The sequence below is a fragment of the Erythrolamprus reginae genome, chromosome 11 (genome assembly GCF_031021105.1).
Source record: "Erythrolamprus reginae isolate rEryReg1 chromosome 11, rEryReg1.hap1, whole genome shotgun sequence".
In the NCBI taxonomy this organism is placed as follows: Eukaryota; Metazoa; Chordata; class Lepidosauria; order Squamata; family Dipsadidae; genus Erythrolamprus; species Erythrolamprus reginae.
Window position 1 is genome coordinate 3,400,001 of NC_091960.1, and position 13,076 is coordinate 3,413,076.

The 13,076-nt window shown below is 43.3% G+C and overlaps 2 protein-coding genes across 3 annotated transcripts in view; both read left to right on the top strand.

Annotated features, from left to right (window-relative positions):
• SELENOW (selenoprotein W) overlaps positions 1-3,761 on the top strand; it is a 10,200-nt gene extending 6,439 nt beyond the window's left edge. The window contains exons 5-6 of the mRNA XM_070764076.1: positions 653-769; positions 3,119-3,761. Of these exons, the coding sequence (XP_070620177.1) occupies positions 653-727 (75 nt within the window). The 3' untranslated portion in view covers positions 728-769; positions 3,119-3,761. The remainder of the gene's footprint in view (positions 1-652; positions 770-3,118) is intronic.
• Positions 3,762-5,337: 1,576 nt separating this feature from the next.
• On the top strand, positions 5,338-12,647 carry LOC139173861 (histone H3.3A). 2 transcript variants are annotated; one of them, XM_070763722.1, is made up of 4 exons: positions 5,338-5,476; positions 8,296-8,454; positions 9,791-9,944; positions 11,651-12,647. In XM_070763722.1, the coding sequence occupies exons 2-4, from the start codon at positions 8,327-8,329 to the stop codon at positions 11,777-11,779; spliced, it is 411 nt and encodes a 136-aa protein (XP_070619823.1). In that variant the 5' UTR covers positions 5,338-5,476; positions 8,296-8,326; the 3' UTR covers positions 11,780-12,647. The 2 variants fall into 2 exon arrangements, with proteins under 2 accessions (XP_070619823.1, XP_070619824.1); XM_070763723.1 differs by having other exon boundaries at positions 5,364-5,476; positions 8,299-8,454.
• The last annotated feature ends 429 nt before the right edge of the window (positions 12,648-13,076 follow it).

Below are 13,076 nucleotides of genomic sequence, written 5' to 3' on the forward strand. Positions count from 1 at the left end.
AATTACAATTTATACACATTAAGATATAATAGCACCATTATACCATTGAAGGATAGATATATGAATGATGAAATGTTATGAAGAATTGGAAATGTATATATGCAATTGATGTATAATAAAGTAATAAAAGGACTAGACTTAAGCTGCACATTAAATGTACTACTCTTAGAGTAGTTCAAATGTAAATAACGACATCAAAATGTAATTGATAAAGCAGAGCGCTTCATTTTTATTTTTCTCCATTTCACACCTTTTTCTTCTCTCTATTTCAATTGTGTGTACGCTGTGTTGTATTATATGTATTGTAGTTGTGTGATTTTATATTTATATTTAATAAACTTTATATTAAAAAAAAATTAAAAAAAATATTTAAAAGTCAGGAGAAAATAATGTAAAAAAAAAAACAGATGGTGCTGCCTGGCAGAGTCAAGCAAAAATGAGCATAACTGTGGCAACAACTTGCTTCCTCAGCTACTGATATTTCTCCACGGCTTAGCTGTTTAGTATGACGTCATCTGCGACCGCTAGATCGCAAGTTACAGGGAAATGTCAGGGAGACATCAGGGGATTTCAAAATGCTGGACACCCTGACTGCAGCCACTTCCTCGTGTCGTTTACACAGCAGAACTAAACCTTTCCTTCTTTTCTCTAGAACGGAGATGGCTTTGTGGATGATGATGCCAAAGTGAACAAAATAATTAAGGCCATCAAAGCAGCTTTGGCGTAAGGATCGTGTAGGCATGGGCTAGCAGCTCAAAAGGCAACAGAGGTAAAATCAGAAAGGCCTGTGAAGGCAAACTGCCCTCCCCCAGTGGGTCAACCTGTAGGGAGGCACAGTATGCCATGATTGCCACATCAGAATGAAGCGACAGAGAGAAGGTTTTCTCGATGAGACAACCTCGAATGTATCAAGATCTCTTCTTTTTATTGTATTTCACTTTTCCTGACATGTGGTACAGAATAACCAATTCGCGAACGCCACATACATTAAGCCATCCCCCTACTACCATTCACTCCTGCACCATATAAGGCAATCTCCTTGTGACTTCCCTATAGGTAATTAACGGAAGCTCCATTCTTTGCCTTTTCCTGGATTGTGTGTTCAAAGGAATGAGAGTAAGGCATATATTTCCTTATATGGAAGTTTGCTATAGGTTTTCTTCATGTTGTATTTCCACATGGTCATGGATCCTGCAACTTGCTTATTCAGCCTGGATTTTGCTGCTTTTTATAGAGGAAGAATAAGGTTTTATTCAGCACCCAATTAGGCTAGAATATCACTCTTCAGCAATATTCCATTCCAAATTTCAGTGCTTAAAAACCTATGATTACAACAGGCCTGTGTCTAAAAAGTATCTGCGGTAAAGAATGATGGGCCTGGAGCCCCTGGCACCATGATGGTGAACTTATGACACACAAGGCATTGCCCTCTATGTCAGCTCCAGTGTGCATGCTTACGCTGGCCAGCAGATTTTTGGCCGTTGACCGTTTTCGCTCTCCCCAGGCTCCAGGGAAGCTGTTTGGGAAGTTTGTTTCCCAACTTTCCGTTGACCCATTTAGCTGTTTTTCGCTGTCCCCAGCTTTAGGAATCTGTTGCGACACCTGTGCGCATGTATGTGGGGGGTTATGCACATGTGCGTAGGTGGCAGCATGGGTTGTGCACACACGTGGGGAAGAACATGGGTGTGGGCATGTGCTAGCGCACACTTTTGACACGCGGGCCAAAAAAGGTTAGCCATCACCACCATCCTATGGGGATGACAACATATAGGGACGAAATTCTCAAACAGTCCCAGTTGCACCAATCCTTTTTCATAGAAAAAGAGGAAACATTTTTCTCTACAGGTGTACAGAAAACACTTTTCTCAGAAGACTGATTTGGCATGGATCTTTTATTAACATTGGCTTGGAAAATTTCTAGATGGCTTTGTCTATGTACTGTAGATCTGAAGCCTAGGAAGGCTATCTTGTTTTTTTCTAAATAGCTTCTATCTTAAATAATCATGATTACTTTTAATGTTATTTGCAAAAATAGCTACAAATATTAGCAATCCTTCATTCTAAAGAACCTTTTGTTTTAGATAGTAATAATAATAATAATAATAATAATAATAATAATAATAATAATAATATTTATATGCCGCCCCTCTCCGAAGACTCGGGGCTGAAGGCATGCAGCCCTCCCCCAGTAGGTCGACCTCTAGGGAGGCACAGCATGCCATAATTGCCACATCAGAATGAAGCGACAGAGAGAAAGTTTTGTCGATGAGACGACCTCTGTTAAATCAAGATCGCTCCTTTTATTGTATTTTACTTTTCCTGACATGTGGTACAGAATAACCAATTCGCAAACGCCACATACATTAAGCCATCCCCCAACTACCATTCAGTCATGCACCATATAAGGCAATCTCCTTGTGACTTCCCTATAGATAATTAAGGGAGGCTCCATTCTTTGCCTTTTCCTGGATTGTGTGGTTACTGGTGATTGGCAAAGAAACGAGAGAAAGGCATATATTTCCTTATATGGAAGTTAGCTATAGGTTTTCTTCATGCTGTATATCCACATGGTCATGGATTCTGCAACTTGCTTATTCAGCCTGGATTTTGGTTCCTTTCAATAGAGGAAGAATTAAGGTTTTATACAGCACCCATTAGGCCAAAATATCACTCTTCAGCAATATTTTATTCCTAAAGTTCAGTGCCTATAAACCTATGATTACAACACGGGGCGGCTCACAATAATAAAACAGTGTGACAATGTAAACAAATCTAATATTAACAAACATCTAAAAACCCCTCATTTAAAAAACCATGCAACACACGCATTCCATACATAAAACTAGTATTTATGAAGCTACAACCCATAACCTGGGATTTATGATTTCTCAGTTCATATAAATTGAGACTTGCATGAAATATTTTTAATAACTAATATTTTGATATCTGAGTGGGGCTCTGTCCCCACCATAAAACCTCATCTTAGCTAGCCCATATCTAAAAATGGAGCACATATTGCCAGCTAACTTGTTCAAGTTTGCAGGACATTAAAAGTATTTTGCAGAAAGACGTGGTACTTTAGGGAAAACAATGACTAACTTTTCCTTATACTTTGCAGGTTTTTTAAAACAAAATTCATCATTTGGTAGTTCAAGAAAAAAAATCTGTTTTGCTCATCTTGGCAAATCGCTCGATGACGGGAGCTGCTGAAATGTTGTCTGACACCTGGCAGTTCTCTGAAAACTTTGCGCTGGATGCCAACTTGATCAAGGTCGGATGGAAGAACTTGTGCTCTAATTCAGTGTTTGGGTGTGAATTAAGTCTGCAACACCTGACACATCTGCCTTCTGTTTTCAATATATGCTGCATGCAAATATGGCTTTCTTTGTGGGGTTTTTTTTTTTAATACTTGCATTATTGGCCAGTAATTGAAAAAAGAATTACTGAAAAATAGGAAAAGTGGAAGATTCATCAAATGTTTGCTTTCATTGTACACAAGTCCTTCGGGATTGGGCGGCATAGAAGTCAAATTAAATAAAAGCTTCCAATATATGACGAAACCAGATGCAAAGTAACCTTTGACTACAATTTTAAAATCCTAAAACATCTTAACTTGAAAATATGCATTATTCTTTCTTCCCCACTGCTCCTAACTTTCCTGTTGCAGGATTGTTTACTTTATACCCACTTCTGACTTCTTTGTTCAAACATTGTCAAATGCACTGAACATTTAATAAAAGATGTTGCAACCTGTGTGGAAACATTGTGCATAAGACTAAGTCTGCATATATGGCACAGTAACTCTTTTGATGTATTAAGAGATTGATAAATTACTTATTGACTGCATTTACATACCGCCTTTTCCCTTAATAGAATGGAATCCTTTATTGGCCAAGTGTGATTGGACACACAAGGATTTTGTCTCCAGTGCAGCAACTCAGTGTATACACATACAAAACAGTTTACATCTCTAAACTGTTTACAGAGTCAACCTATTGCCCCCCAAAATCTGGGTCCTTATTTGACCCACCTTGGAATGATGGAGAGGTCATGTACCATAAATCATAGTTACAATCATTAGTATAAAGTGCAAATAAGTGATAAATCATAAGATTACCAATAGCAGATAGGAAATATGAGCAAAGATGAATCTGGCTAATAAACCCCCCCGCCCCAAACTTTTCTGCAAGAGTTTTGAGGGTAAGGACTGGTCATAAATCACTTTGTATTTTGGTCCAGCGGTTAAGACAAGCCAGACATCTATAAGAGTCCATTAGGTGTCTTTGGGCCCATCATTCTCAGCCCAAGCCACCTCACAAGGTGATGGGTTGTGAGAAAATCTGAGCAGACAGCAGTACTGTATTAGATAAGTTTGCAGCCTTGAGTGGTTTTAATTTTTTTAAAAAGGTGGAATATATTTTAAAAAATGACCATAAGTGCAGGACCATCCATACACGTCCTCAACCTGCGGTCCACAATTGATCTCAAAATTTATGTTGCTAAGCGAGATGGTTCTTAAGTGAGTTTACTCCCTTTTACGACCTTTCTTGTTATAGGTCAGTGAATCACTACAGTTAGACTTGGTTTGTCAGGACACAAAAGGGGAATCCAATAACGCCATTGCAACTGTTGTAAGTATGAGTCAGTTGCCAAGCATCTAGAATTTGGCCCATGACCATGGGGATGCACCAACGGTCATAAGTATGAAAAAAATGGTTGTGTCTCTTTTTTCCATTTTGGTCAGTCACTAAATCGAGGACCGCCCATATATATACACCCACTGCTTAGATAGCCCTTTATAGTGCACCTAGATACCGTAGATATCTAATATAGAAGCATAAAAAGGGGAAAAGTCCCATTGGGATTGGATGGCACAGAAGTCGAATCAAATAAAATAAGAGATATAAAACACAGATACGGAAGAAATAGATCAAGAAATTTTATCTACTGCTGACCTCTCCCCTTTTCTAAGGGGTCTGTAAGGGGCGTGCATAAGCGCACCATTGTGCCTACCATCCTTCTGTCCTATTATCCTTTTTATCCTTCTTTATACTTTGTTATGTTAATACAAATTATAACTCTATACTTGTTTGACAAATATAATAAATAAAATAAATAAATTCCCCTCAGGAAGGCAACGTTTCCGAGCGGGGTCCTTCTGCGTCCTCTTCCCTCCGGGCTAAATTTATAAAATCTATTTATAAATTTATTTTATAAAATTATAAAATCTTGTGACTACCGCCAAATCCGCCCGGGCCCAAGATGGCGGTCTACGCGCCATATTCACCTCAGCTGACCCTCCCCTTCCCACCTCCTTCTCCAGCCGCGGTGCATGATGGTTAAAAAGCCTGGCCCTGGAACCCGCCATTTTCTGTGGGGGCAGGCGGGAAAGGCGGGAAGTCGGCGAGGAGGCAGCGCGGCCGCGACACGACCCAGCGCTCTCACGGTCGCAGAAGCGCGAGGCGGACGAGCTGAGGTAAGCCCCACCGCCGCCTTTTCCGTTAGTCCCTTTTCGACGGTGTGGGGGGGGGGCAAAAAAAAAGGGGACGCATTAAAAAGTTGAGGTCGTTTGAGGCGATGCGTTTATTTCTTGATTCCCCCCCACACACCCGTAGAGCTGAAATCCCGCCTTCCGTGTGCCTCAACCGGAGATTGGTCGAAAGGGCGACGATTACGGTCGCGGTCGTGATAGGTTGGAAAGGTAGAGGCTGATTGGTGCCCGATCTGTGTCAGTCTGCCTGGAGCCTTTGAAGCCATCCCGCCCCCACCTTCTGCTCTTTAGTGAGCCCGGGCTAGAAAGCGATTGGGTGGCCGCGCGCTGCCCAGTGGGAAAGAAAAGCTCCGCGGCGTACGTGCGTTCTGGAGTGGGCGGGGGTAGGTTTGGTGTTCCTAACGTTCAGAACAGCCAATTAGCCGAAACTGTTTGCGCAAAGGCCTCCGGGACGTGGAGTCTTCTCTAGTCTCGCGCGACCCAGCCGGCTCGGTATAAGGTTCTACTTCAACTCCCAGAATTCCAAGCCGTTTATTTGGGATGGAGCTTCTAAATAGGAATTCTGGGAGTTAAAGTCCAGTGGCCCTGAGAGGCCCAAAATACTTGTATCTCTTAAATAATTTATAGGTATTAATTACGAGGCTGCCGAGATTTTATTTCTTTTTCTCTTCCTCGTTTTTGTCCCTGATCCTATCTTAATAGCTGTTTCATTTATTACTAGGAACTCTTATTCACTTTTAATGAAATTTATTTAAAAAAAATGTTTGTGGCCTCTTCATTAAAAGTTACTGCGTGACAAGAAAACACGAATCCAGAACTGGGTTTTTATGTATTTTAAATATTTTATCCTTATTTAAGAGGTTGGCTTGGACAGCAAAGTTATTGTCTGCCAGTACATTAATCCTTATTTTACAGGAAGTCCTCGATTTACAACCACAATGGAGCCACAAATTTTTTGTTGTTATGTGAGACATTAAGTGCTGAGTGAGTTTTGCCCCATTTTACGACCTTCCTTGCCACGGTTGTTAAGTGAATCACTGCAGTTCTTTAGCTAGTGATAAGAGCCTTCTCTGTGGCGGCCCCGACCCTCTGGAACCAGCTCCCCCCGGAGATTAGAACTGCCCCCACCCTCCCTGCCTTTCGTAAACTCCTTAAAACCCACCTTTGCCGTCAGGCATGGGGGGATTGAATCATCTCCCCTGGGCCTATACAATTTAAGTATGGTATGTCTGTGTATATGTATGTTTTAATAACGGGGATTTTAATGTTTTCTTTTTTCATCGTTAAAATTATTAGATTTGTTACGAACTGTTTTCTATTGTTGTTGTGAGCCGCCCCGAGTCTACGGAGATCAATCAATCAATCAATAAATAAATAGATTGTTAAGTGAATCTGGGGCTTGTCAGAAGGTCGCAAAAGGGGATCACATGACCCTGGAACATTGCAACCGTCATAAATATGAGTCGGATGTCAAACGGATGGATGTTGATCATGTGGCCAGCTGCAGCGGTCATAAGTGTGAAAAACAGTCATAAGTCACTTTTTTCAGTGCTGTTGTAACTGAAGGGTCACTAAATGAACTGTTGTAAGTCAAGGAGTACCTGTATTTACTGCACCTTCTGTGCCACTTCAATCAGAGCACAAGTGTCTTACAACATTAGAGACGCTACCAACACACAGTACAAAAGTAGAGCAAACTGTAATCCGATTTTTCTAATCTAAACAGATCCAGCACCATTTTTAAAAAATCTTGGGACAAACACCATCTCAATAAAATCATTCTTCTCCAAAACTGCTTTGTAGCATCCACTTAAAAAACCCCCAAAACTTTTTAAATGTGGTCCAGGATGTCCGGTGGATCCTACTCGGATCCAAAGACTGTAGGCGTGCCTTGTGGTATTACAATACCAGTAGTCCTCGATTTACGACCAGTTAGTTAGTGACTGTTATGATGGACCCACAAAAGCTACTTAGCACCCCAATTTTGAAATTACAATGGGAGGGGGCTGCAATCGCAGGATTGCATTTCAGTGTTTGGCAACGGGTTCATATTCGCAGCATCCTGAGGTCGCATAACTAATTTTCCACATTTTTGCTGGTTTCTGGTGCTTCTGATTTTCAGCAAAAAAACCCAAACCCCACCCATTGGATAAAATTGATCCATTTAACAGCTGCTGCATTTGTTTAACAACTGCTTCAAAAACTGCTGCTTCTAGTCACACGCCTTGATTTATGACCCTGGCAACTTAACAACTATAATTCTGGGCTCAATTATTGTCATTTATGATTTACACTCATAATAACAGTCATAAATCAAGGACTACTTAGCCTTATGAGTTGTTTTAGAATAGGAGGAGAGATAAAACCTCTCCTGCAATGTCCAGAACTCAGAATATCACTTTTTCTGAAGTTGAGTGATTTGTAAAGAGTCAGGAAAATAATATGGGATCTTTTACATTAGTTTACAGAAGAAACTCCTGAAATAATATAAGTACCGTGTGTTGAAAGAAACAGACTGTTGTTTAAAAAAACTCACATTGTCCACAGGTGTTGGTTGCCAATATAAGAAAGGTTTTTTTTGAAACATTGGAAGGATTTTTCCCCCCTTTCTCTTATTTTTTTCTAATTATAAATACATTTTTTTGGTAAGCAGGCTGTTTTCCAAAAAAGCAAGTTGACTTTCAACCTCAAGATAAATATTTGAAAATTGTCGGGCTTCTTACTATTCTGTTTTAAAACAGGAACATGTTGGAAGTATGTTATTGTCTTATAATGAAGGGTCCTTTTTTTCTTTTTTTCGTTAGCAGAGGTTTTGTATACTAAGAAACTTCCAGAATGGCCCGTACCAAGCAGACTGCCCGTAAATCCACTGGCGGGAAAGCGCCACGAAAGCAGCTGGCCACGAAAGCTGCTCGAAAAAGTGCACCGTCGACCGGTGGAGTGAAAAAACCTCACCGTTACAGGTATTTGGATTAAGCCTTTTGGTGGAATTGGGGAGGGCGGCTCTAGTTTAGGCCCTGCAACCCAACCAGACCCCTCCAGAATTATTTGTCCATTGGGGAAGTTTGCGTGGCCATTTTGTTTGATTGCCACCATTAATAACCTTTTTGTGGAAATCCCAAAGGTGTTTTCTGACAGGATAGTAGGGAATCAACGATCTACGTTCATTCATACATTCACAACATAGATTCCTAGTTCATACCTTCCACTATGACCAACACTCCGCAGTCTGCATTGGTTGCCGATCAGTTTCCGGTCACAATTCAAAGTGTTGGTTATGACCTATAAAGCCCTTCATGGCACCGGGCCAGAATATCTCAGGGACCGCCTTCTGCCGCACGAATCCCAGCGACCAGTTAGGTCCCACAGAGTTGCGGAGAGGGGCGGCATATAAATCCAATAAATCTAATCTAATCTAATCACTTGGCGGGACCCAGAGGAAGAGCCTTCTCTGTGGTGGCCCCAATCCTCTGGAACCAACTCCCCCCAGAGATTAGAATTGCCCCCGCCCTCCTTGCCTTTCATAAGCTGCTCAAAACCCACCTCTGCCGCCAGGCATGGGGGAACTAAGATACACTTTCCCCCTAGGCCTTCACAATTTTATGTATGGTATGTTTGTATGTATGATTGATTTTTATATAATGGGTTTAGTATTGGATTTTGTTGTACTGTTTTACTGCTGTTGTTAGCCGCCCCGAGTCTGCGGAGAGGGGCGGCATACAAATCCAATAAATAATAATAATAAATAATAAAAGAAGCTTCTTGGATGAGAAGCGAAACGTCTTCGAAAGAAAAAAACAAACAAAAGTCCTGGATGCAGGGTGTCCAGCAAACCCGGAAAACAGGGAAATCAGGGAATCATTAGAGAAATCAGCAGTTCGGGAAATATCAGGGAATTTGTGAAAAGAATGGAATAAATCAGGGGGGAAAACCAAACTATTAGAATGTTTAAAAGTCAGGGAAAAATCGTGTAAAAAACCCAGATTGTGTTGCCTGGCAGAATCAAGCAAAAATGAGCATCACTGTGGCCACAACCTGCTTCCTCAGCTACCGATATTTCTCCACGGCTTAGCCGTTTGGTATGACGTCATCTATGACCGCGCCTTAACTAGATCGCAAGTTACAGGGGAATGTCAGGGAATTTCATAATGCCTTCTCCCTGGACACCCTGATAGCTGTTTGAGAATCTCTACAGGCTTTTCCTGTGCCAAGAGCGTTTCTGATTCTCAGGGCATCCTGGGAGTTTCTGGAGGGGAAGTGAGAGTCATATTAAACTTACTTCCGCGTTATCCCACCCAGGCCTGGCACTGTGGCCCTGCGAGAAATCCGGCGGTATCAAAAATCCACAGAGTTGCTGATCCGGAAGTTGCCCTTCCAGCGCCTGGTCCGTGAAATTGCTCAGGATTTCAAGACAGACCTGCGGTTCCAGAGTGCCGCCATCGGCGCTTTGCAGGTGGGTGTGTTTCCAGTGTTGGGGCATTCACAACCTGCGGAGGCAAGCTGTTCCACTGATCAACGTTCTGACTGTCAGGAAATTTCTCCTTAGTTCCAAGTTACAGTGGTGCCTCTACCTACAAACGCCTCTACTTACGAACTTTTCTAGATAAGAACTGGGTGTCCAAATTTTTTTTGCCTCTTCTCAAGAACTATTTTCCACTTACAAACCTGAGCCTCCGAAACTGTAACCGGAAAAGGCAGGGAGAAGCCTCCTTGGGGCCTCTCTAGGAATCTCCTGGGAGGAAACAGGGCCGGAAAAGGCAGGGAGAAGCCTCCGTGGGGCCCCTCTAGGAATCTCCTGGGAGGAAACAGGACCGGAAAAGGCGGGGAGAAGCCTCCATGGGGCCTCTCTAGGAATCTCCTGGGAGGAAACGGCCGGAAAAGGCAGGGAGAAGTCTCTATGGGGCCTCTCTAGGAATTTCATGGGAGGAAACAGGGCCGGAAAAGCCTCTGTGGGGCCTCTCTAGGAATCTCCTGGGAGGAAACGGCCGGAAAAGGCGGGGAGAAGTCTCCATGGGGCCTCTCTAGGAATCTCCTGGGAGGAAACGGCCGGAAAAGGCGGGGAGAAGTCTCTATGGGGCCTCTCTAGGAATCTCCTGGGAGGAAACGGCCGGAAAAGGCGGGGAGAAGTCTCCATGGGGCCTCTCTAGGAATCTCCTGGGAGGAAACGGCCGGAAAAGGTGGGGAGAAGTCTCTATGGGGCCTCTCTAGGAATCTCCTGGGAGGAAACAGGGCCGGAAAAGGCAGGGAGAAGCCTCCGTGGGGCCCCTCTAGGAATCTCCTGGGAGGAAACAGGACCGGAAAAGGCGGGGAGAAGCCTCCATGGGGCCTCTCTAGGAATCTCCTGGGAGGAAACGGCCGGAAAAGGCAGGGAGAAGTCTCTATGGGGCCTCTCTAGGAATTTCATGGGAGGAAACAGGGCCGGAAAAGACAGGGAGAAGCCTCCGTGGGGCCTCTCTAGGAATCTCCTGGGAGGAAACAGGGCCAGAAAAGCCTCTGTGGGGCCTCTCTAGGAATCTCCTGGGAGGAAACGGCCGGAAAAGGCGGGGAGAAGTCTCCATGGGGCCTCTCTAGGAATCTCCTGGGAGGAAACGGCCGGAAAAGGCGGGGAGAAGTCTCTATGGGGCCTCTCTAGGAATTTCATGGGAGGAAACAGGGCCGGAAAAGGCAGGGAGAAGCCTCCGTGGGGCCTCTCTAGGAATCTCCTGGGAGGAAACAGGGCCAGAAAAGCCTCTGTGGGGCCTCTCTAGGAATCTCCTGGGAGGAAACGGCCGGAAAAGGCGGGGAGAAGTCTCCATGGGGCCTCTCGAGGAATCTCCTGGGAGGAAACGGCCAGAAAAGGCGGGGAGAAGTCTCCATGGGGCCTCTCTAGGAATTTCATGGGAGGAAACAGGGCCAGAAAAGGCAGGGAGAAGCCTCTGTGGGGCCTCTCTAGGAATCTCCTGGGAGGAAACAGGGCCGGAAATGGTGGGGAAAAGCCTCCGCTCTAGGAATCTTTTGTTGTGAGCCGCCCCGAGTCTGCGGAGAGGGGCGGCATACAAATCTAAATAATAAATAAATAAATAAATAAATAAATAGCAAAATGTAATTTTTGATCCCATCCCGACTTAGATGGTGTAACGATCGATCCCTTTTCTAACTGTGCCTCTCTGTCTCCTTTAGGAAGCCAGCGAGGCCTACCTCGTGGGTCTCTTTGAGGACACCAACCTGTGTGCCATCCATGCCAAGCGGGTCACTATCATGCCAAAAGACATACAGCTGGCCCGCCGTATCCGTGGTGAACGGGCTTAAGTTCCGCCCCCCTTCCAACACTTTAAAAAAAAAAACACCTTTTCTTGGCAGCCCCACCCTGATTGTGTATTAGAACAGTGTTTGCCAACCTTGGCCACTTGAAGATATCTGGACTTCAATTCCCAGAATTCCCCAGCCAGCATTTGCTGGCTGGGGAATTCTGGGAGTTGAAGTCCAAATACCTTCAGTTTGCCAAGGTTGGGGAAACACTGTGTTAGAGTACACTCCAGGTTTTCCTTTGCTCCTTCTCCCTCCTCTCTCTCTTTCTCCCCCCCCCCCATCTCCCCTTACTCCTGTTTGTAGTAGCTAGGACATGTGAGGAACATTAGATAAACTATCATAGTATCTCTCCTAAATTCAGGAGACCCGATTGCTATTCATCATGTACAAGCAAAAAACGAAGAAAAAACACAAACCCTCTGAAATCTGCAAGACGTCTGGATAATGTTTTTTTTGTAAAACTCTTTTTGTTTTTGTTTCCAGAATTGCAAAAAAAGAAAAAGAAAAAAGTTAAAAAAAAAATAAATCCAAACCCATTAAAATGGGTCTCTTTTGAAACGATCCGGTTTTATATACAAAACTTTAAAAAAAATATAGTTGTAGGCGTTTCGGCGATATAAAGAGCTTTTTTTTTTTTGGTCTTGAGTTTGTAAAAGTGTTGGTTTTTTTTTTTTTTTGCAAAACACAACATACTTCTGTTTACCGCGTGGAGTTTTTCTTCTTCTTCTTTGTATTTAGACAAGGAGTGCTTTCTTTTTAATTTCCTCTTTTTCCATTTGTCTTGTGTCTGTGACTCTTAACCTTTGTATCAATAGGGAAACACCTTTGAGACGGTAAGGGAAAATAAATAAATGTGGAATGAAAACAACCAGGCTTCTTTCCTTGTCACCTTTAATGGAATAATTTTTTTTCTCGGACGGACAAATAGGCAGAGCTGTCGGGTTTGTTGAAGCTCTTCAACCACATGTTCCAAGATGGGAAACAACCAATACGGAATAATAGAATAGACGGAAGTTCCGAATAACAGAGTGGGAAAGGGACCTTGTAGGTCATCTAGTCCAACCTCCCCTTGCCCAAGCAGGAGGCCCTGCACCATTTCTGACAAAGGGCAGTCCAGGTTCTTCTTTGAAAGCTTCCCACCACTTAGGAAAGACTTCATGAACGCCATCTGTAGAGTCTGGAGGACAGAAGGGAGAAGGGGGGACATGATCGAAACATTTAAATATGTTAGAGGGTTAAATAAGGTCCAGGAGGGAAGTGTTTTTAATAGGAAAGTGAACCCAAGAACAAGGGGGCA